This window comes from Furipterus horrens, unplaced genomic scaffold (genome assembly GCF_987537825.1).
Source record: "Furipterus horrens unplaced genomic scaffold, mFurHor1.1.pri manual_scaffold_4, whole genome shotgun sequence".
Taxonomy (NCBI): Eukaryota; Metazoa; Chordata; class Mammalia; order Chiroptera; family Furipteridae; genus Furipterus; species Furipterus horrens.
Window position 1 is genome coordinate 190,345,036 of NW_028327174.1, and position 23,530 is coordinate 190,368,565.

General features: G+C 46.2%; 1 protein-coding gene across 3 annotated transcripts in view; it reads right to left on the reverse strand.

Annotated features, from left to right (window-relative positions):
• Positions 1 to 23,530, reverse strand: part of ASTN2 (astrotactin 2) — an 839,367-nt gene that overhangs the window by 686,124 nt on the left and 129,713 nt on the right. For all 3 annotated transcript variants that reach the window (XM_090274637.1, XM_090274635.1, XM_090274634.1), the window contains exon 2: positions 17,538 to 17,725. In XM_090274637.1, coding sequence (XP_090130763.1) covers positions 17,538 to 17,725 — 188 coding nt within the window. The remainder of the gene's footprint in view (positions 1 to 17,537; positions 17,726 to 23,530) is intronic.

Consider the following 23,530-nt stretch of genomic DNA (forward strand, 5'->3'; position numbering starts at 1 on the left):
AATAGTAACACAAATACCTACCTTGAATCTTTATGGTGAGATTAACGAGCAGAGCACAGTCATGCGTTCGGCAAGTTGCTTGGTGCATGGCAATTGCTCAACAAATGTTATTTCTCTTCTAGTCTCTTCCCATCAGGTATTCTCTCCAATGAGGGAACAAACTTAAGCACTTCTCCCAGCCATGTGCTTCATCAAGGAAGCCAAATTAAGACTCCAAGGTGCTTACACTGGAGAAAAAGCAAAGGATGCTAGGCCGTGGAGTGCCACATGGGGAGTAATGGATTCACAGGAGCTCTGCTAAGAAAACAACCAGGCCCCCAGTTGAGAGACTAAGGCAGCACCATTCGCATAACAGGTGTTTCTGCAGCAAGAACGGCACTTTAATGACAAATCCCCCCAATGCATTTCCCAAAGGTAGGAGTGCATATTTAATTACACTTAATGTCATCCTTTCCTGGAGCTCTGCGCTTGGAGGGGACATATCCCTCTACAAAGCTGGAAAGATTTTTATAGAGATGGCTGGAATCCAGAACTGCTTCTTAGCCGTAGTGCCCAAAGGAAAAATATCAACAATGTTGCTTCAGGAAAGGAGCCATGGGCTTTCTCTCCTTGCTTGAAGAACACCCAGCTGAGAGGGAAAACCATGAAATGGGAGGAGCAGAGCACACTGGGACACAGGACATCAGAGGTTCACTGTAGGCAAGGCCCCAGGCTGATCTCTGTCATAGGTTCTTTTTAACTTACACAGCAAACAAAAGTCACAGGTATAACCATCCTTCTAATATCGACAGAAAGAAACTGAGGTTAGGAGGATTTGAATAATTTTTCCAAGGTCATATAGCTAATATGGCTTACAGTTGGGCTCAGGCCTGTTTGGTCCCACACCCATGAGTTTTCCCCATGTCTACTGTCCCAGTAACTGTCACTTAGTGGGGATGTTCTGTGACAAGCACTGTGTCACCAGTTCCATACACATCACCTCAGTGAAACCTTATGCCTATTTAGGAGTGTTCTTCCCCTTTTACAGAAGTAAAAAACCAAGGCCCACATACATTATTTAACCTGTCCAAAGTCACAGTAGAGGTAGTAGAAAATCTGGGACTTAAATCCAAATTTGTCCATCTTTTATCCTGTGTTATGCTAATTTGCTGTGTAAGTTTGAAGAAGTGAGTTCCACTCAATGAGCACTGGTCATGAAATGGGGGTACAGATCTTCCCCACAGCCCATGGTTTGGGGATGGGGAAAGAAATAATACAGCTTTTCAGGTACTTTGCACATCTATGGCAAGCTTATAGCTAGATAATAACTGTGCAAAAGGTGTACTTTTCAGTATTTAAAAGGAAGCGCGGGCAGTCTGGAGAGGAGGAGCATGAGGAAGGTGCCATGATGAGGGAACATGTTGTAGCAGCCATGTGGGAAGCAGCGAGCAGCTTTGCACTTTGTAGTCAGGATTCGGCCATGCGGCCTGGGCTAGTAAGAAAGCAGGCAGGCTGCTGCTTTGGCAGTGCCCATTCTAGCTGACTCCCAAGCCACCGAGGACTCCGCCTTGCAGACCCAGACTCTATCTGGACTCATGGAACTCGGGACATATGGCGAGGACACTCTCTTAGGACTTGTGTGTTTCCTGGACTTCACCACGATCTAGTGTAATATGGCACACGCTTTCCTGGACTATTATGTGGAGGCTGAAGACAACGTACCCCAGATCCTGAAGGAGAGAGCTGACAGATAAGGAATGGGGAACTCTTGGGCTTGGTTTTGGTTTATAGCCTTTTGGGGAGCAAGGGAAGTGCTGGGTGTCGTGGAAGAACAGGGCTTGAAGTTGAAGTGCTCCCAACACCCCGCCCCCAAGGTTGATATATTGTAAATAAAGACCTGTTTCTTTCAACACTGACTGTTGGGTCATACACCAGGTGCCACGTGAAGGAGCCCGTTTGCTCGGTAACAGTTTTATAACAGAGATTTTAAAGGTTCCTTGTGCCTCTAACATGCCATGATTGTATGTGCTTCTCTGCCATGAGCTCTTCCCCATTTGCCACCTCAGGGCACCCCTAACCCTTCTGTTATCCTCAGGGGACACTGAGATATTTGTTAAAAGGAGGTCAGCTTTACCATTGAGTCCCTGTGTGATTTTTGACACGATGAACTTTTTTAAGACTTCGACCAGGGCTAATAATAGCTGAAAGATCAATGCCTAAATACCCAGGTGTCAGAATGTTCTGGGTCTTGGAGGCCCCGTGTGTGCTGAAACAAAGAGGGTCTGGCTCACCAGCCATGTACCCGGTCACAAGGTTCCCTATTATCAGAGGCAACTGAGGCGCAGCCACCGGCATTCTGCTGAGAACCTGTTACACCCCCATTGCGCCTCCCCCTCTCCCTTGAACATGTCCCAGAAACAAGGACCATAAATCTCCTGGCAACCACCCCTAATCAGAGGACATTGTTGTTTCCCAAACACCTACACCCTGGACATCTGGAACTGATGAGAGGGTGACTACCCACCCCTCCAAGGGGTTTACTCCACACCCTCAAAAACCCCTCTATCCCTTCCCTTGGCACTGCAGTCTGTTTGGACTCAGCCCACCTGACTGCAGTGTCTCCCTTCTAAGAAAAGTCCTTAATTGGACTTTTCTGGCTCCGGGTCCTTTCTTAGCCGCCTTGGCCACCTAACAGCAAGCATACTTGCGAAGACAACCGCAGTAGTGGGTGTGTCACACTGCCTTGAAACTGCCAAAGCACTGTGCAAACGTTAGCGAGCATTAACATTATTATTGTTGCCAAGGTGAAACGCATTCTGGGAGAGTGATTAGCTTCAGTTTCAATAGAGTTGATCCATAAAAGCATGAATGGTCCCCACTGGCCCCCACAAGAATCCCGGTGCTTCATAAGATCTGCTCTTCAAAATTCCTCACTCAGCTTTTAAGGAATCCTTGGATATCTGTTACAAATAGACCCTTTGGAGAACTTTCATCAGGATATTCTACTATAGCACAGCAGCCACAGGCAGAGACCTTGAACTCCAACAACTCTGGCTGAAGCCTGAGCAAAACCCTTGTAACAAACGGGTTTGGCCTTCTGAGCCTCGGTTCTCTGGCCTTTAAAGGGCAGCGACTAAATGCAGCCTCCTCACAAGACTGTCATGGAGACTGGCTACGGTAACAGCAGAGAGAGCATTTAGCACTGTCCCCAGCACACGCGTAGCAGACCACGCTATGATAAAGACCCAAACGTTACTGATGCACAGACTGCAGCCACACCCATGGGTGCACAGGAGTGGGATGATAAGGGGCTCAGATGTTCCTCCTCTATGCCTGTACCCTGGGGCCCCGCCCTAATACGTACCCTTTCACAGTGTTAAAGGGTGAAAAATGCATTTGCTTAAAATCTCTGTTTCTTATAACTTTCAGAGAGCAAAATCTGCGCGGGCAGCAGTTCTCGGCTGCTCCTAATTAATTCCCAAACAAAGCCCGCTCTGGCGGCAGCAGTTTAGGAAGCCAGCTGACCTCCCCACGCACAAACGATGGCACCGATGTGGCTACTCCATAGCCTCATTTTTCACTTTGCGCACTTGGTCAGACCAGCCATGTCTTCACCTTCTGAGGAGCAGGAGATGGTCCCTGGGGCAGCTCTGAGACCCCAGCTGTCACCTCCCATCGCTGCTGGCCTTTTTACACTCAAAGGTCTCTCATCAGCAGCCTGGGGTGGAAGAGTCCAGAAAAACGTGAGCTTGGCCTTTAGTTTATCCAGGAGATTCCCAAATGGAGGTCTCTCTCATCTGACTGGTGTGTTCAGGAGGCCACAGGTAATAATCATCGGTTGTCATGGACTGAACGTCTATTATGTGCCAACGCTATCCTGGGCATTCTGCCTGGGTTATCTCATTTCATTCAACACAATCTTTTAAGATATGAGTTACTGTCCGCAGTTTAAAGTCCAGGGAACAGGTTATGGGCGAGATGCAAAGAGGTTGCACAACTACAGAGCTAACGTTTATGGAGCCCCGCCTGCAGGTGAGGCACCCAGCACTTCACCTTGTGACCCCACGAAAGCCTCTCTCCACCAACCACTGTGAGGACCTCTGACAGGTCAGACAACGTTTTCAAGTCATGCAGGGAGTAAGCAGAGAAACAGAAAACTAACAAGGTGGGGGCCTCTCCTCTGAGCTAGCTGTTCCTCTAATTTCACTGGCCTTAATGCGTTCATGGCGAGAGTATTGGCTCAAGCCACAGATCCCAGGGCTCGGGTGGCCATGTGACCTTGGGCAATCTCAGTTTTCTCATCCATCAAACGGGCATATTCTCACACACCTCATCTGTGAGTGAGCGTTCACAGTTTTGTAAATCTTAATGAAGCAGTATGTGACAAAGATCATGCTGGCATGTAAAACGCACTCTTAAAAAACTGTCACAATGACTAAGCAGAAGCTCCTCTCCCTGCAACCTGTGACTCTGCACCCGGTGCTAAGATGCTGTGAGAAGTTCGTAGCTAAAGCACATGGCAAGATCTGATCTTCTGACTGCCATTCCATTCATCTAACAGTTTACTGAACTACAATCATATACCAGGAATTTCCTGTCTTCTAAAAACTCCCCTCTTCTCCTTTCTTCCCAATTCCATCCTGTTCCCTTTCTGCTTTCGATCATCTCATCCCTTATTTTTCTTTTACCTTGTTGTTCCAGGAACAAGAACAAAGGAAGAAGAACATACTTATTCCAGCTTCCCTCATTCCCTCGGCCACTGGGCGCTGGGGAGGCTCTGACCACAATTCTCTGCTGTTAGTCTGCTTGGGCTGCCATAACAGAATGCCACAGAGCGCGTGGCTTAAACAACAGAGACTTATTTTCTTACAGCTCTGGAGGCTGGAAGTTCAAGATAAGATGCCAACAGGTGTGGTTCCTGGTAAGAGACTTCTTGCCAGCTATAGACAGCGGCCTCTTACTGAGCCCTCACATGGCCTTACCACTGTGTACATGCACCCCTGCCCCACCCCCACCCCTTATAAAGATACCAGTCCCGTTGGATGAGGGTGTCACTCTTACACCTCATTTAACCTTAATTACCTTCTTGAAGACCCTCGCTCCAAATGCAGCCGCATTAGCGATTAGGGCTTCACCTTATTATATTTAGGGGGCACATGTGCCATTCTGAATCTCAAAAAGGCAGTGGCCAGCCCAAATTTCACCCTGGGCCTTCACTTCTCGCAAATGTCCACCAAAGGCACACCCAGCCAGGTGTGCAGGGATTCCAGAACTTCTTGTCCTGGCACTGACCAACAGTGGGACCCTAAGCAAGCACCTTTTCGGTGGCTCAGCCTGCCCTGCTATAAAATGACGTTAAGAAGAACACCTACTTAATAGATTGTCAGGAGGTCTTCATGAGATGTTAAATAGGAGCAGGTTCTATGAACATCCGTGGCCAACAGTGTTTGAGCTTCAAGAACAGCTACAATTAATTGAGAAGTGCGTCAGACACTAAGCTGGCACTTAACATGAACGCTTCCGTTCCTGGCAACGATTTTATTAGAGATGGAACTATTGTTCCACCGATTTTGCTGGAGAGGGCAAGGAGCTAGCCCAAGATCACACAGTTAGCAATAGTTAATGGAACAATTATTGCTTCTGAAATCCACTCCAGTCTTACTGACTGATTCAGGTCTGTATGACTCTCCTCTCCCCCTGTCCATACTGCTATAATTATTGTAATGGCACAGCCTGCCCTGCAGACCAGCGTCCTTTACCTGAGATCATCTGCCATGAGGGGAGGTAGGGGCTGCCCCACATCTCCTTCTAGGAGGCCTCTGGAGACACTGGGAACCATCTTAAAACAAAGCCCCTGACACAGACACTAACATATTTCATTCCCTATTAAGGAAGGCTGAGACAGGGCAGGGCTCTTGACGCTTCATTAAGGGAGCATCAGGACACATAAGGACTGTAATAAAACTGGAACACAAGAGGGTATCCAGGGGAAAAGCCCAGGGCCACTCCGCTTGGGCTCCTACAGCATTTTAGAGAAGGAAAAGCGGGCTGGGACACCGAGGGACAAGGACAGGCACAGAACAGATGGGGATGCTATGGAGAAGCCAGGGCTTTACAGCCGCTGAGACAAAGGCAGGCTTTTAGAACCCAGCTCAGCCCCTCCCAGCTGTGCGACCTTGGGCAAGGCGAGTTCACTTCTGGTACCCCAACATTTCAGTTGTGAGGTGGAGATAGCAATGCCTGCCAAGGAGTGTTTTGTGAGGAGTAAGTGATAATTTAAACCAGAGGGTCGAGGCTGTGGCTTTCCCACTGCTGGTCTCAGTGAGGTGCAGGTCAGTGACTCTCCGCATTGAAAGCAGGGCTTGCCGCAGAGCAGTCTGCCAGAACCCCACACCCGGTGGTTCATATCCGGCACACTTGGGACAGGGCCCACAAACCTGCCTTTTAAATCAACAACCGCAATAATTCCTATATAGGAAAAAGATCTCACTTCATATTTAATGAAATACCAACAGTAAACAGTAAAAGTTAATATCAGGCAATATTTTAAAATCCTAACGCATAGTGATAATGCAAGGGATGAAATGCTTACCAATCTATGGACTTGAGTCTCCTCCCAGGGATTATGGAAAAACCACCCTAAAGAATTATTTAAGAATTAAGTAAAATAATGCACATAAAGCTCCCAGGATCTTCCCCGACATGTGGGAAGTGCTCAGTACTGTTTCTATGAGATTCGTTTTCACCTAGCCCTTGAAAGGAACTTGTAATAATCCCATAACTATGGAAACCCAGGAGAGTAAATTGAGTCACATTTTTTTTTTTTTACCTTAATTCCAACCTCACATTTTGTTTAATCAAGCAGTTTACAGGGGGCAAAACTAATTAGTGGCTTTAAATGCTCAGATAGAAGCAGGCACTGCAATCATGATAAATCATCTCCAACATATGCCCGGCTCCTCCAAGTGACAGATGACAAACAAAAGCAGGACAAGGTCCTCCATCACAGGCAGAATCATTGAGTTAATGGAAGAATTATTGCTTCTGAAATCCACTCCAGTCCTGTTGAGGGGAACGTTCCAATTTATCAAAGCCAAATGAACATTAATTGCAGCGGTCTGGTAAGTTTTCCAGACACTATGACCTTCATTGAATTTTAATCCAAAACAGATAAGATTTCCTTGCACACAAGCGGAAACAACACAATTAGCTCAAAATGACAGCGAGATCACGGAGCAGGCGTACACAAACAACGCACACACATTCACACGCACGCACACCCTCAGTGAAAATATTGATTCTGCCCGACTTAAGATTCAGCCCAAAGGAGGAGGGCAGAGAAGAGTAAATATACTCACACATCTGCATAACACCCGCACCCTCCCTTCAGGAGAGAAATTTTGGAGGCAGAAGCCAAGATGGAGAAGGTGGCAGGCAGTAATGGAGACAGAATTTCCATTAACTGCCATAATTAATGTTATGTCTCATTGGGGAGAGATTAGGGGGAAAAAGAGAGGGAAGGAGAAAAAAAAAACAAGTATTTTGCTATTAAAGACACCCTTGGGCTGGGGAACACCAACAGCAGAAATCTGAATTGTGTAATTGTTTGAGTGTATTGGTATATTGGTAGCCTTGCAGACAGGATGATTACCACAATATAGTTAAGTACTGTTGTGTTGAGCCTGAGTGTTCACGGCTCCCACGACACGGAGCAAGGGGCTGTCTGCAGAATGCGGATCACAGCTGGGGAAGGTTTAGAAAGACACACACACACACACACACACCCCACCATGAGATCTGGATGGGAACATGCACCGCCACATGCCACAAACTGAGTCAGTCTTTGAAAACCAGTCTTCGTTTCTATATTTGTTTTCACTCTAAAATAAAAAAGTTGGATTCGATGAGTTCTAAAAGAGATTTTTTTTTTTTTTTTTTTTTTTTAGAATTATGTCAGAAATTTCCACTTCCTCCCTTTTAAGTGTTCATGGTCAGGAGAAGCAGCTGCCTTCTCCCACGGTGCAAGATTAGGCCTGCCTTACCACACAGAGTCGGGTAACTGGATGCTTGTGGAGATGGGTCCCTAAAATGCCCATATACACATCCTTGGCCTTGTAAGAAGAGTGAGAAACCACTGGGAATCAGAAAACTTAAGTGTAATTCTGGGCTCTGGCTCTACCTGTGTAATCTCAGAAGAAAGCTCTCTTAATTTTTTAGGTGTTGGTTTTATCATCTGTGAACTACAAACAACAGCAGCAGTGTTAATGAAATTGAAGATATAACAATATTTGTGTAGTTGTATAGTAAGATGTTAACTCATTTTTAATTCCAGGAGGTAGGACCTATCACCATCAATTTACAGTGGAGGAAACTGAGGTACAGAACAGTAATGCAACCAATGTCGCACCAAGAGCTAAGTGGCAAGGCCGGGATTCCAACCCAGGCAGTCCCGTTCCACGGCCAATACCTTTCTTTGTCTTTAACTCTTTTATTTTGAAATGACTATATTTACAAAAAAATTACAAAGTTAGCACAGACTATACTCTTCACTCTGCCTCCCCTGAAGTTAATGTCTCACATAACAAAATAGAATCAGCACAACAGGGAAATTAACAAGGAAACAGTACCAGACCTTATTTGAATGTTACCAGGTTATCCACTAATATTCTCTTTTTGGTCCAGGACTTAACTGGTCCCACATGGCATGAAGCTTCTCCCTAACCTCATATCTGCGACAGTCCCTCAGACATGCCTTGCACGATCCTGACACTTTTGAAGAGTGCTGGTGAGTTGTTTTGGAGAATGTCCACACTTTGCGCTTGTCTGGTGTTTTCTCATGATTAGGATGAGGTTACATGATTATGTCAACCATGGAAATGTCCTTGTACCCTCTCAGTGAATCCCGTCAGAAGACGCATGGTGCCAAGATGTCTGACTTCTGGTGACGTTAACCTTGGTCCCTTGGTTTAAGTCATGTGGTAGATTGAATGGCAGACCCCAAAAAGAGACAGTCACATCCTAATCCCTGGAACTGGTAAGTGTGAACTTAGGTGGAAAAAGGGGCCTTTGCGATTGTAACTACGGTAAGGATATTTCAAGAAGGACATCATTCTGAAGTATTCAGGTGGGTCCTAAATACAAGGACATGCGTCCTTAAGAGGCACACAGAAGAGAAGACACAGAGGAGCTGGTGATAGGAAGACAAAAACCAGAAATCGGAGATATGAAACTGCAAACCGAGGAATACCTGCAGGGGCCATAAACCTGAGAAGGCGAGGAATGGACTGTCCCCAAGAGCCCCCAAGAAGGCACACAGTCCTGCTGACACCTAGGTTGTGGACTCTAGGTATACAAATCTGTAAGGGAGTAAATTTCTGTTGTTTTAATGTCCCCAGTTCATGTTAGTTTGGTAAGGCAGCTCTAGAAAGCTAATTCAGGGTAGCCACCCCAAATTCTCCACTGTAAAGTCACCATTTTCTCTTTGTAATTAATAAATATCCAGGGGGTGATACCCTGAGACTCTGCAAACATCCTGCTCCTCTCGAAGTTGCACCCATTAACTGTAGTATATACATCAGTGGCTCTTGTCATTGGTAATTAGTACAGTGCTGACTATCTAGTGGTGATTTTCTATTTCCCTTCGTCCTTCTACATTTATTAACTGGGATTCTGCTGTGAGGAAGAACAACCTCTTCTACCTCATATGTTTACTTAGCCGATCATTTACATCGGTATTTTAAAGTCGGTAACAACTCGCCCGATTTAGTCCAAAGGATGTTTGTGAATGCCCAGCATGAGGAGAGAATAGTTTAAAAGGCCAGAAAGGAAAGAGAGATACCTTCCCTAGTGCTGTTTTAAGATCCTTCATGTGTCTTTTGTCATTTATTCCCCCACTCAGCCCCGTGAATGTGGGATCCACAGTTCAGGAGAAAGTAAGAATCAGAGAAGTTTAGGACTTTGCCTCAGGATGAAGAGCAACGAGGTAAAAGTCATGATTTGAAACCCATATCTGTCTGTCTCCAAATTCACTTTATTTCCACCAAGGAAAGCTGCCTTCTGAGGAAGGGGGGGTGGGGGTGGGGTAAATGGGGCTTAATGGAAGGGAGAGGTGGAAGTATAATGTGCCCTAAACTAGGCTTACTTTCCAGTTTTACTGTTGGCAGACCTGGGGCACGTGACCCCTGCACCACACATGCGCGTGCACACAGACCCCCATGCATTCCTTCATCGATGTCAGAATAACATACCAAAGCCCCAGGTTCCTGAAGAAAAATAAAGTGTGAAATAAGAGGCTGGATCAGAGAAGGTGGAGAGTGGGCACTGAGGGGACATTCGCCTTGACTCTTCTGCCAGCCCGTCTGCCCCTCCACACTTGGCTTCTCTGCAGGATCTGGATCTCCCTTCCCCCTTCCCTTATGCAGGACTCGGCACTGAGGCCCCCCCCCCCATCCCCCTCTGCCACCTCTTCTCCGATCCATGGTACCTGGTACCCCACCTCAGACCTGCCCAGCCTCAGTCTCTTGGGACACTGCCCCTCCGCCCCCACTTCCTCTACAGCCGCCCATTCACCCCAATGCCCTTTCCATCAGGCTGCAGCCCCATCTACCGCTCTTTCTTGGGACTGGGGTCTACCTGCCTCTCTCCCGCTGCGGCCTCTCTTTCCCAGTTTACGTCTCTCTGTGTGGCTTCATCTGTTTTTATTGTCTGTTTCCTCTTTTATTGCTAAATCCTTTTATGCCTGTTCCTCCTAATTTCTCTTTAGTTTTGCACATCTTTCATTGTCCTTGGTTCCCTTTCTCTCAATTTTCCTTTATCTCTCTCTGATAGTTTCTATATGCCTAGTATGGAAGAGTTGCCTGATCCATATTGATGAACGTCTATTTTTCCTGTCTGTGTTTCTGTGTACCTCCCTCTGATTCACATTATGATTTTTTTTCTTTTCTTCTTACATTCCTATCCTGAATTACATTTTGGCCACAAAAGAACTATAATACTTTCAAGTCCTCCTTCCTGAGTTACTTCTTGCCATCTCCAGATGCCTTTGTGATCTTTTCCATCTAGGCTGGATTGTTGGCAGAGGCCAATGGTGTAGGGATGGACAGCCCATGTTCTGGTCTTGATTCCTCTACCTGTAAAATGAAGGTGGGGGAGAGTCTATTGCCATTTGCCATGTTGGCAGCATGCCCATTCTCTTATATAAAGGATTAGCCACGCCTGCCATTGGCTTTGGGCTTGGCCATGTGATATGCTTTGGCCCCCAGAATGTGAGAGAGCCCATGTCTGAGCATTAGCTACAGGAGACATCCTGAATTCCTGCCGGCACATTTGCTCATTCCCTCTGCCATGAAAACCAAAAGTCTCAGCCTGGGGCTCCCTTCAGCCAGTGCCAGAATGAGGAGACATGCAGAGCTGAGCCACAGAGACTACAACTGGGGACCTTGATGTGCATGAGGAATAAAATACTGTTCGGTCAGTCACTGAGATGCATAGTGACTTGTTTGTAGAATGAACAAGTCAAAGCTGACTTATCTAGAAGAGTGGATTCTACAAGGTCTAAGGTGCTTTTGGATCCAACATTCCAACCATATTTTATGGTTTCATTGATTTGGGAAAATCTAGCCAAATGTTTTTTTTGTGCATTATCTCAGTTCAATGTTATGGTTTTAATTTTATTTCCATCTTGCAAATGACCAAATGGGAAGCTGAGGAGAAGTGAAGACTTGTCCAAAGCTGGTATGAGATAGAGTGTGAACTTGAAACCAGGCCTCCTGACACCAATCTCCATGCTCACTCTACTTCCCCATGCTGTGCACCTAAATGTTGTGGTAGATAGCATGTTTCCTGTAGACAGAAGGCATGGTTTATTCTCCTAAATTTCCCATAAGCCTAGTTAAGAGATCTTGCAGGCTTTTAGTGAACTCTTGTTGAGACAAGTCAAGGCCAAGCTATAAGGTTCATGTGCAGTACATTTGCAAATTTAAAAAAAAATGTGATTTTAAAACTTCCACTTACTATTAAAAAAAGTAAATAGGATTCATGAGTTATGGCTCATTTAAATAAAAATGTACTAGGGATAATTGTAATGTCAAACTTCATCACATCTTGTCAACTGGTATAAGCTTGATGATCTCAATTTACGGAAGTGGAACCTAAGGCTAAGGAAGGAATGTGACTTGCAGAAGGTCATGGAGCACATGAGTGGCAGGGCTGGGATGCCTAAGTCCCAGGCCATAGCTTTTTGAGCTATGTATAGCCCATGGCTTTTTCACTACTAGATTTTTCTCTTTTAAATTAGTCCCTCTTAGTCAGGATGCTTCCCCCACTATCTGCCTTCTCTCTGATGCCTTCTCTCTGGCTTCTCCTACCTGGTTTCCTTGGGCATCCTTCACTAATATTGCTTATAAGTAACACAGGGATAGTATTTTATTGTTATCAGGTAAATTTTGCCAACCCCCAAAAAGAGAAGATATGTTGGACTCCTAATCCCCAGTAACTCAGAATGTAACCTTATATGGAGACTGGGTTGTTAAAGAGGTTATCAAGCTATAAAGAAGTCATTAGGGTAAGCCCCAGTGGAGTATAGTTGGTGTCCTTATAAAGAAGGGAAAATCTGAGCAGAGAGACAGACATGCACACAAGGAGAATGCCATACGAAGACTGGCCTATGCTGCCATGAGCCAGGGAGCTAGCAGATGTTGGGAGAGAAATGGAACACATCCTTCCACTAGCTCCTTCAGAAGAAGCATGACTCTTCTGACACCTGCCCTCAGACTTCTAGCCTCCAGAACTGGGAGACAATCAGATTTTGTCGTTTTAAGTCACTTACTTGGTGATCCTCTGTTGGCAAACCTAGAAAACTAATACAGACGTAAACAGCAGACCTCACTATGTGTCAGACACTAGCATATGCACTTAGTGTGCATCATGCGAGGTGACTCTCACAGCAGCCCCCTTCGGCAGACCCTTCCACTTCACTCTGTTACAGATGAAGAAATGGGAGAAGAAGAATGTGCGTGTTCAAGCAGCATGGCCAGTAAGTCAGTTACAGAGGCAGATGGAAACTTCCAGATGCCAAGTCCACAGCTCTTACACATTAGTTATGTTCTCTGTGCCTACATGTTCTCAAAAGTAGAACAGGAGCAATAATATGTTGAATTAGAACTGTTGTAAGAATTAAATGAGCTAACTTTGTGTCAATTACTATAACACTAACTAAGCATTATAAGAGTGCTGTTAGCATGATTATTTTAAGGTTCTTCACAGTCTGGAGTATTTTCTCAAACCATTTCTAGCTAGTTATTATTCCTCCTGATGTGTAATCCCCACAAGTAAACAAACTATTTCAAGTCTCACAGAACCTCTAAAACTAGTTGAACAGAAAACTAGTCTTTTAGCAGTCAGATCTCATATAGTTGGCTTCTTCTGAGCCTGTGGTTGATTTTTTTAAAGCTTTTTTTTTTTTTCTTTATACTTTCGTTTTCACAGACAGAATTTTCATTGTTAGGTGTGGTGGACAAGTAAACCACTGCATGATTGAGTAACCAAATCAATAAGCTAAGGAATGGATGATATACTGTGAATAAATAAATGCAGTGGTTGGGGAAGTGATCTAAAGCCATTTTCACAAAAAGCTTTAAAAAACATTATCCCCATATCACACATATCCTTTAAACAAAGATATTGATTGAGAACAGTAATAATAATTTCTCAGATTTATGTGACATTTTATAATCCTGAAAGTATTTTTCTATATATTATGTCAGAATCATAGATCTTCCAAGTTGGAAGCAACTACAATAGCCATCTAATTTAACCATCATTCCTCTCAAAGCCCTGATGAATAGAGCTTCTAGGCTTTGCTTGCATACCCACAGAAACAGGGAACTCACTACCCCCTGACTCAGTCCACTCTGCTGTTGTACAGCTCAAACACTTTGAAAGGTTTGCCCAGTGTCCTACCATGAACAGGGGCTCACCATTAATGAGATCCCGCACCATTTTCTATGGAATGGTCCTTTTGAAAGAAACATATCTTCAAAGGTCAGGATTCTCTTCTTACATCAAATCCAGTATTTCCGTTCATCCCCTTTCTCTCTGCATCATGCCATCTACATGGCTGAGGTGGGCATGTGATTGCTCAGGGTAGCTGAAGCTGGAGCAGTGGACTAGCTGAGATGACCCTCTACTCTCTCTTTCACACCTGGGTTCCACTGAGTACCTCCTCACTGCATCATCCTTCGAATATTACTAGTCAGAGGACACAACCTTCTGGGACAAAGTAGATGTTCAACTGAGGTCTGAATAAGCCCCAAAGAGTCTGCTGGTTCCCTCCCAGTAGGCGTGGGTGTGGCGGCTTCCAGGGGCTGAGCCAGAGCTGGTTGCCCGGCATGGATGGGCAGAAGTCTGTGCTAAGAAAAGGGAATGAAGAACATTGACCCTGACCTACAGATTTCTTTGACATTTGACTGAGTGACTTGGGTCTTCTCACAAACAATCTCAGATTTTCACCAAAGATGAAAACAACTTTGACAGAGGGAGTGGCACGGTCTCATGAGTAGCCATGAAACATGAGTTTGGAATCTTGGGAAATGCCTCCTCCTAAAACTGCCCTCCTGTTAGCCATGTAGCCGTAGTTAAGTCAGTTAAACTCACTGAGTCTCATTTATCATCTGTGAGATGGGGAGACAGATCCGAGCCAAGACCATTCTGTCAAGCTGCTGAGGGCAGGGGGTGGAGGGGAGCAAATTCTACTTTTATTCTTGCTGAATTGTCTGTGGCCAGAATAGCAAGGACAGAGTCTGAGCCACAGAGAGGCCTATTATCCAGGCCAAACCCTGCTGACAGGCTGGGAGATCCTGGGCAAGCCCTAACCTATACTTGGATCTCAATGTACCCATCCATGAAAAGAAAGAACAGAATATAATATATCAGCATGTCTGGATAATAAAAGTGCCTCTAATAATAAAGCGAATGCTCTTATGCAACAAACTCCTCTGATCAAAGTACTTGGTGTACCTTCACAATAAGGACTAGTGTACCCCTCATTTATAGATGATAAAAGCAAGACATAGTGGGGTTAAATACTTTGTGCAGATAACTCAAAGTGTTAAGTAAGTGGCAGAGTTCACACCCAGGCATGTGGGCTCTAGAACCTATGCTTAGAAACTCCATGTCACCCTCACTAGAGACAGGGCAGAGTCCTCTGAGACATGTCCCACCTGTGGGAGGCTGGGCCGTCATCAATGGATACCTTAGAGTTCAAAGTTTTCTGGGCCTGACTCTGTCTCCTGAGGGTAAGATAAGGGCAGGAAAGATCCATACTTTGAAGCCCTGAAGGAGGAAAAGAACTGATGGAACCATAAGGTGGTAGCCTTGGCCAATTTAGCGCATGGGCAGAGGGGTCTAGACTGTGCCATCCCCCACCCCATGGATCTACTCTGCCAGCCGCATCCTCAGTGACAGAGACCTTCAGAGTCACCTGAGTCTCAGTGAGTTCTTCTTTCCAAGCGGATCTTGCTGAGCAGAGGAGAGAGGCGAAGAACCCCGGCAGCCCTTACAGATGCAGTCTCATTCGGCAGAACTAACACTGGGCTTGGAGGCAGAGACAGCGCCCTCAAGATCACTGATAACAGAGACAGTACTATCTAGGTTCCTGGGTTATGGCAAGGATGTATGTACGGAACTGCAGTGCCAGAACACATACAAAAAAATGCTTAATACATATTAGTTTAAACTGAGCTTTTCTCTCAAACGTTAAAAGAAGAGCAGTCACGTACCCTCAGTCCTTCTTAACACATTGCGTATGGGGGTGAGGGGGGCGAGAATTCTCGTCATTTCTAAAAGGCATTTAGATACCCCGGTACGCCACGTGTTAATACTCGATGGTGCCCAGGCTCCATGAGGAACTCAGCAAGTCCGCTGAGATGGTACTTATAAACTCGCACCCCAAAGTTAGCATGCAGGTATCCACTTGGCTTGACACGCGGCTGCATCATTCGCTAAATATATACATGGGAAAAGTCTACCACACTCATTCCACGAATAACACAAAGGCCCTGATTTGTTGCTCCACGTGATGAGCACGCGTTAGGTCCAAAATTAACACTGCTGTCTAGCTGGGGTTTGTGTGTATTTTTCCAAAAACAGAAAACGTCCAAGTTCTTACTCAGCCCTCATCAGAATGTCTAAGGCACATTGTTAGCTGGAGAGGAACCAGGAGAACAAAGACCAAAAGCGAAGATCTGCTCCACGGGAGACTCTCCCGAAAACCTGCTGACTGCTAAATCGGAGGCGGAAATGAAGAGGCGGGTAGTAGCCTTCCTTGGTTTTGTGGCCTGTGCCAATCCCCTAATCCCTCAGAGCCACACCTTCCTCACACAGTGGTTGGGAGTCATATTTCCTACCCTCACCCATCTGGCCGGGCTGTGCCAAAGGAGAAAAGAACGTAAGGGAGGCTTGAGGACTGAAAAGCACTAGGGAGGGTATCATCTACAGTTATTATCTGATCTCTTGTCCGGCCAATCCGACCTCGCGCATTCTGCATACTGAATTTGTCTTTTTCCATCTACCTTGCGACGTCATTAATCATAGCTTTTTAAAGAAACCATATGCAAATGAGCCCACTTATATTTTAGATTATCATTCGCCCTAGAAGCCTTCATGGAGGAGGCAACAAATTCATGGAAGTCCCAGATTATGGAACCAACAGAGGGAGAAGGCCACTTCGCCTCTCTGTGCCCATAACGTCACCTCCAGGATAAAGGTGACATGCCAGAGTGCATGCATTCTTGGTGAGAACACAGTGAGATAACGTCCACAGGTGTGCCCAGCACAGCGCCTGATTGGTGGGGACACGCATTAAATTCTCACGCTGACAGAAAGAGCACAGAAGATGGCATTTAGCCTTTGTAGCCAACACACTTGCGTTTGAAGAGCATGTCCTCTCTTACTAGCTGTGTGACCTTGAATGAGTTTCTCTGCCCGCTTTATAGTATTCGCAACTATAAAGCAAGGGCAGCAAGGGGCTTCTGTGTGCAACTGCACCAGCTATGCCCAGCCCAGCTCCAGGGGCCACCACGCAGTGTCTGTGCGGCAGGGGGTGCCGTGAGGGTTAATGCACCTGGCTCCTCCAGGGCTCTTGGGAAAGCGCAGCCTCATTCATTCCGCTTTTGTTCTGATTTTGTTTGTTCAGCCATTCTTGGAAAGGCCAGCTGTATTTTGGAGTACTGAACCTCAGCCCTCAGCAAAGCAGGCCAAGCACATGACAGATGTTAAACAGCTATTCCCAGAGATGTCAGCCAAAAGGCCAAGGAGTTGGAGACCCTTTATTTTCTTCTCCGAAGCTCAATTAGTTTGTCAGAGCTGACAGATGACGGATGGGCACGCATCAGTCCAAGTGACATCACAGAATCCATCTGACCTTCTCTTTATCATGCTCACCTCTAGCACTCAGCCAGCTCTTTCCCGTTACCTGCTGACCATCCCCTGCTGCCCCTCCATCCCCCCTCCACCTCCAGCTCCCTGACCCCCAGGCCCCCACCTTGTTCCCAAGCACTCACCATCACGGAAATGTGCAGAATGTGCATCTGCTCCTCAACGATCTCCGAGGGCTCCTGGAGGGTGGGGGCGGTGGCCGGGGCCAGCTGCCCGGAGCTGCTCATGGAGACGTGGAAGTACAAGGTGCCGTTCTCCAGCCACTGCTGCCTCCAGTGCACCAGCGAGATGTCCGCCGCCGTGCCTGACATCTCTGCAAGACAAGACCCAAGGGGCTGGGTGAGCTGCACTCCTGGCCTCAGTGCTCGAGGGAGGGAAGGAGCCACACCTATTCAGGAGCTCCGAAGGTCCCTTCTTTGTACCAGGAACCATGTTCTCCAATCAAAGTGAGGAGCCAGAGGTCATCACTTCCATTTACAGATAGGTCAGCTGTGGCCAAGATTCACCCCAAGCAACGGAGGAGCAGAGGCAGGATTGGAACTTGGATCTGTCTGGTGCCCTTTTTCATGGCACCATGCATGATAAGGCAGTTCCTTCTATGCCAACAACAAAATCAAACTAAGCAAGGGGGTCAAAGTGTTCACAGTTATCTGAGGCCACAGAACAAGAAAATGAAGGGAGGGCATCATTGAGAGCGGGACTTCCTCAGCGGCGGAGCTGGAAGTACCCAGAGCAGAACAGCAGACCCTCGGAGCTGCAAAGGCCCGAGAACATCAGCCTGGCCAAGGAGCTCAGGGGCACCCTTTATGTGAAAGGAGCTGGGCAAAGGGGTTGTTCTGAGCCTATTTCTTCTGCTTCAATCAGAGCAGCTCCACTTTTTGGTAGCGTATGTACTACACTTCCAAGCCACAGGTATGTTGGCACAGAGGTTTCTGTGGCTTACAAATACTAGAAGAGCCACTGCCCTACCCCAGTGTTCCAATATGTAACCAAAGGAAAGTTAGGACGATCTAATAAACTGGGAAGTCACCTGACTTGAAGTTCCCCTTACCTCTATGCTGCTTTCCCTCTGTACATACCATTTATTTATAATTTTAATAGCTCTTCCATTCCACATAATAATACCTACATACCTCTGTATTAAGTAGAAGGCTGATGGCATAAAGTACCAAAAGTGTCCTTGCACTGGGATCATACAATCTTTTCTTAGCTCTGTCTACTAAAGGGATGTGCCCCTGGAAATGTCCTAGAAGGCACGGTCTATCAGTGAGGTTTAGGAAGAAGAGGGAAGGGTGGTGGTATTGTTGGAGCATAATCAGGTCTTCGTTCAAGTGACATTTACGACAGGACACATAGGCAATCCAACAGCAGACGAGTGGCCTTCATTATGTCTGGGGCTTGGACCTCTGAACCCTCTTCCCAAGACAGGAATCTGACCTACAGGCAGTATTCCTGTAGTCCCTGAAGGCTTTATAGACACATGCATGTGCACTTGCACATGCACACGTGCGCACACACACCCACCCACACACACTCTTGAGGATAGGGAGGCTGAGCTTGAACTTCTTATCCAATCAGATCTCCCCACGCCCCACTGCAGCCCCCGTTATATCTGGTGACACTGAATACAAAAAAGTTGCCTTGAAGATATGAGATGATGCTTGTCCACCATATTCTACTGTATTATTCTTCTATCATCCTTTCCCAATAGACTAACTCCATGAGGTTCACAGATAAAAGTCCTTAGAGGAAGAGCATCTGGCACTTAATAAGGGCTATAAAAAGGGAGCTATTAATATTTATTGTCACTATTATTCACAGGGATAAGATCTAATTTACCCTTCAGCTTCCCTGAAAAAAAAAAAAACCTTGAGACATCCTTGACTGCTTGCTCTCTCTCCCACTCCTCACCCAGTCCATCGGGAAATCCTTCGGAAGCCACCCAGAACTCACCCCCTCTCACCTCCTCTGCTGCAGCCACCTGGGCCCAGGCACCAGCCTCTCTTGCCTGGCTTACTGCAAGGGCTTCGTAACCTGACTCTCTCCTTCCACCTTCATCTCTCCTGTCTACTCTCAACCAGAAGCCAGAGGAATCCTGCCGCAGCATAAAGAAGCTCATGCCACTCCTCTGCTTGCAACCTTTCATGGTTTCCCACCTCATTCTAAGTAAAACAAAAAGTGACCAGAATATAGTAAGTTAGTCCAAGTGCAAACTTGCGTGGATTTCCCTTGCTGCACCAATTGCTGATCAGGGTGGAGATAATCATGAGAGTTCCCTAACTCCCAGAACATGGGCCCTAAAGGACCCCAAGAGCTCTCTGTGCGACCCCAGGATAGGAGATGGATGAGGTGTGCCATCTGCGAAGCAGGGCTCCCACCACCCAGCTCCTAGCCTCAGCACCGGAGACCTCGGCGGGGCTTTCCTGGCAGCCAGCCAGCTGGGTCAAGGCAAGGGGAGAACTTTATGGTACCCATAAATGACCTGGTTTAGTACTTCCCTCATTTTTTCTCTCAGTGCATAAAAGCCCGGAGTCAGAGGCCAGGAAACCCATGGCTGAGCAAACTGCCTCTGGAAACAGCTCTCTCTCATTCAGCGGGGTTCGCAGAGGGGGATCCATATGCCATGGGGTGGGTGGGCACTTACTGCGCTAAGAGACTAGGGGATGGCACCAACAGAAAGGCCCGGGGCAGGCTGCAGCTGGCTGACACACCCTGGTATAGACAGGGGCAGAGTAAGGGAAGGAATGCGTGCTGAAGCCTGCGTCCCTCACTCCCAGACCTCTCCCCAGCCTGTGCGTGAAGTCCCACCGTTTAGAGGCTTGCCCTCCCCGTGATCAGATGAGAAAACAGAGGGGCACAGAGGGCTAACGACTCGCCTAAGGTCATCGGTGAGCCTGTACCAGGCTGGATTTCCAGCCTGCGCGATTTCTATGATGCCAGTGGCTCTTACAACGTCGCCTTTCCTTTGACTAAATTAGCCCAGGAACCAAAACTTGATTGAGCTTTGTTTGCTACAGTGATGACTGCACAGTCAGCAGACAGTAAATGTCAAATGATAATAACAGTGTGTGAAACACAGTAAATATTGAATCACAGAGAACAGTTCTGGACTTACTCGATTATAAAGGAAAGCAGCGGTTGTTGGTTGGAGAGGAAGGGCATGAGACTTCACACAGAAACTTGTCTTGGCAGAAACAGAAGACCGTGATCATTCATTCATTCATTCATTCACTCGTTTGTTTCTTTATTCATTCAACAAACCTTATTAAGAACCTTCTCAGCTACAGTCAACTTAGTAGCTCAGGATATGAAGTCAAATAAGACACAGCCTTGCCTTCAGGAAGCTGAGTCCTTTATTAATAAATTCTACTTGCCCCCCCCCCCCACCAAGTTACTGTCCGCATGTGTACACACTCTCCATTTAATGTGGCCCAGGACACTGTGAATTAGTGTGACCTACCTCCTGCTATCGTCATCCCCTCATCATGTGCTCCAGCTCTGCAGGACTTACAACTGTCCCTCCAGCAAGCCAGGCTGCCTCCTATCTCAGGGCATAGGTGCTTTCTGTCTGGTCTCTCTGGAACTCTCCACCCAGAGCTGCAAGCTGGCTTCTTCTCAGCATTTGTCTCTCAGGCCAAATGAGACCTGCTCCGAGAGGCCATGCCACTCTTGCTAAAGCATCCCCCACACACCCACTCGCTACTATATGCATTTCACAAAACTTTCTACAGCACTTGTCAGTGTGAGAAGTTGACTGTATGTGTTTTCTTATTTTTGTTTATTCTATTACAGTTGCCCCAATTTTTCCCCCTTTGCCCTCCTCCACCCAGCTCAGCCCCACTCCCACAGTCAATCCCTGCACCATTGTCCATGCCCATGGGTCATTCATACATGTTCTTTGACTAGTCCCTTCCCCTTCTTTCCATGATTGCCCTTCCCCTATCCCCTCTGGCAGCTGTCAGTCTGTTCCTTGTTTCCATGCCTCTGGTTCTGTTCTGCTTGTTAGTTTACTTTGTTCATTAGATTCCTCTCATAAGTGAGATCATACAGTATTTGTCTTTCACCAGCTGGCTTATTTCGCTTAGCATAATAGTCTCCAGTTCCAACCATGTTGTTGCAAAAAGTAAGAGTTCTGTCTTTCTTTCTGCTCCATAGTATTCCATTGTGTAAATGTACTACAGTTTTTTAATCCACTCATCCATAGATAGGCACTTAGGCTGCTTTCAACACTTGGCTATTGTAAATAATGCTGCTATGAACATAGGGGTGCATAAGTTCTTTTGAACTGATGTTTCAAGCCTCTTCGGGTAGTGTATGTACTTTCTTGAACATGTGTTTAATGCCTGTCTTTCCAGGATAGCAAGCATTAAAATTTCCTGCCATATCAAGGACTTCAATAGCTCTTGACACAAAATAAGGGCTCAGTAAATAATGACTCAATTGCTGATGAATACACACCCATGTACTTACACATAGCCAAGATAAGATGAGGGAGGTAGTGTTAAATTTCATTAGAGACTTAAAGAAAGAGTAAGTAAAGATTCATTGGGAACTCAAAGGTGGGACAGGACTCTCTAGCTTGGAGACCAAGAACTACTCCAGAATCACAGTGATATGTGTTGCAGAGGACGGGCATGCTGTTGGCCCTTCGTGGAGAGCAGGAGACACAGACAGCAGCTGAGGGGCTATAGGTATCTCAGGACAGTGAGGCCACATGTTTAAGTAGCAGTGCAGGCAAATGTCAGGTTGAAAACGTAGTTCAGACACAGAATTAAGGGCTTTAGAATGCTTGGTAATGAAGGGTATTGGATTCCGTATGCAGTAGGGAATCAGCGGAGTACACTTGATCAGAGAGCCAGTCCTTTGTCCATTAAAAACAGGTCAAAGGAATAGTAGCAAACCAAAGCCAGCTCTTGGAAGTCCCCGCTGATTGATTTTCCAATTGCATTTTCCCTTTCCTTTTTCCCTAGTCCTTCCTTATGAACATTTCATTGAATTCTTCAAGTCATATTACAATCAAACTTAAAGCAAAAGGGGGACTAAACACATTTGGTCGGGAACCAAGACGATTCCCATAAAGGCAGATTATGCTGACATGATGAATATAAAATGAAACAGCAGATATTAAAGTGGGAGAATTGGTGCACCATGCCTTCCGGCTGTAGGCTGATTGCAGCGTCTGCTTCCCTCCCACCACAAAGAGCTTGATTTGATATTGGAATCATAAAGAAACACAGGGATTGTCTTTTCACCTTCCACTGTTCTACCCCCCTGGGTCACAGCTCGTGAAATATTCAACAGGCTCAAATCCCCTCAACCACTCTGCTAAAGCCAAACTACAGGATCAGCCTTCATCAGCGATTCTGGGTAGGCCACCACCCTGCCTCAGCAGCCTCACGTGCCTTTCAGCCTCCTGGAGAAGAAATAAAAAATCCCAAAAGCACGTTGTGCTTTTAATTGGCTTGTTCTTCCTAATCTATGGCACTCGTTGTATTTTTATTTAATTCCTGAAGGTCATTATGAAAATAAGCAGCTCTCCTGATCACCAGCCATCTTGGTAACATCTCCCAAGTGGCTAGATAAACCGCCTTCTGATTCCACAGCACCAGCTGACCCTCCTTCTGATTATTTGCAGAAGGCCAGAGAGCGCTTCTGATGAGTTTGCGAATAGTATTTCCCTGGCTACGGAGAGCAAACATTATTGGAGATGAACTCACTGCCCAGGCAGAAGGAGTTGGGACAGTTAAGTGAGAGTGACTTTGACTTCAACTACCCTTGCCATTAGCTGTTCCAGCATTCATGGGTGGTCATCTCCATGCAGCACGTCCCACTGAGTGGACTTGGGAAATATATCTGAAATACGTGTCCTTATTTTCATCTCTGCGATGGTTGCCTTAATGCAAACCTTTAGCATCTCTCGTGGATTACTTCAAATGGCTCTGTGAGAGACAGGGTCTCATCAGAAAAAGCAAGACACATTCAGTAAAGCCATTATAAAGTATTTAAAGAGGGGGCCATCTACAAAGGTTTTGGAAGTGTATTAGGGTTCTCCAGAGAAACGGAATCAGTAGAACATAAATAGATATATAGAAAGAGATTTATTATGAGGAATTGACTC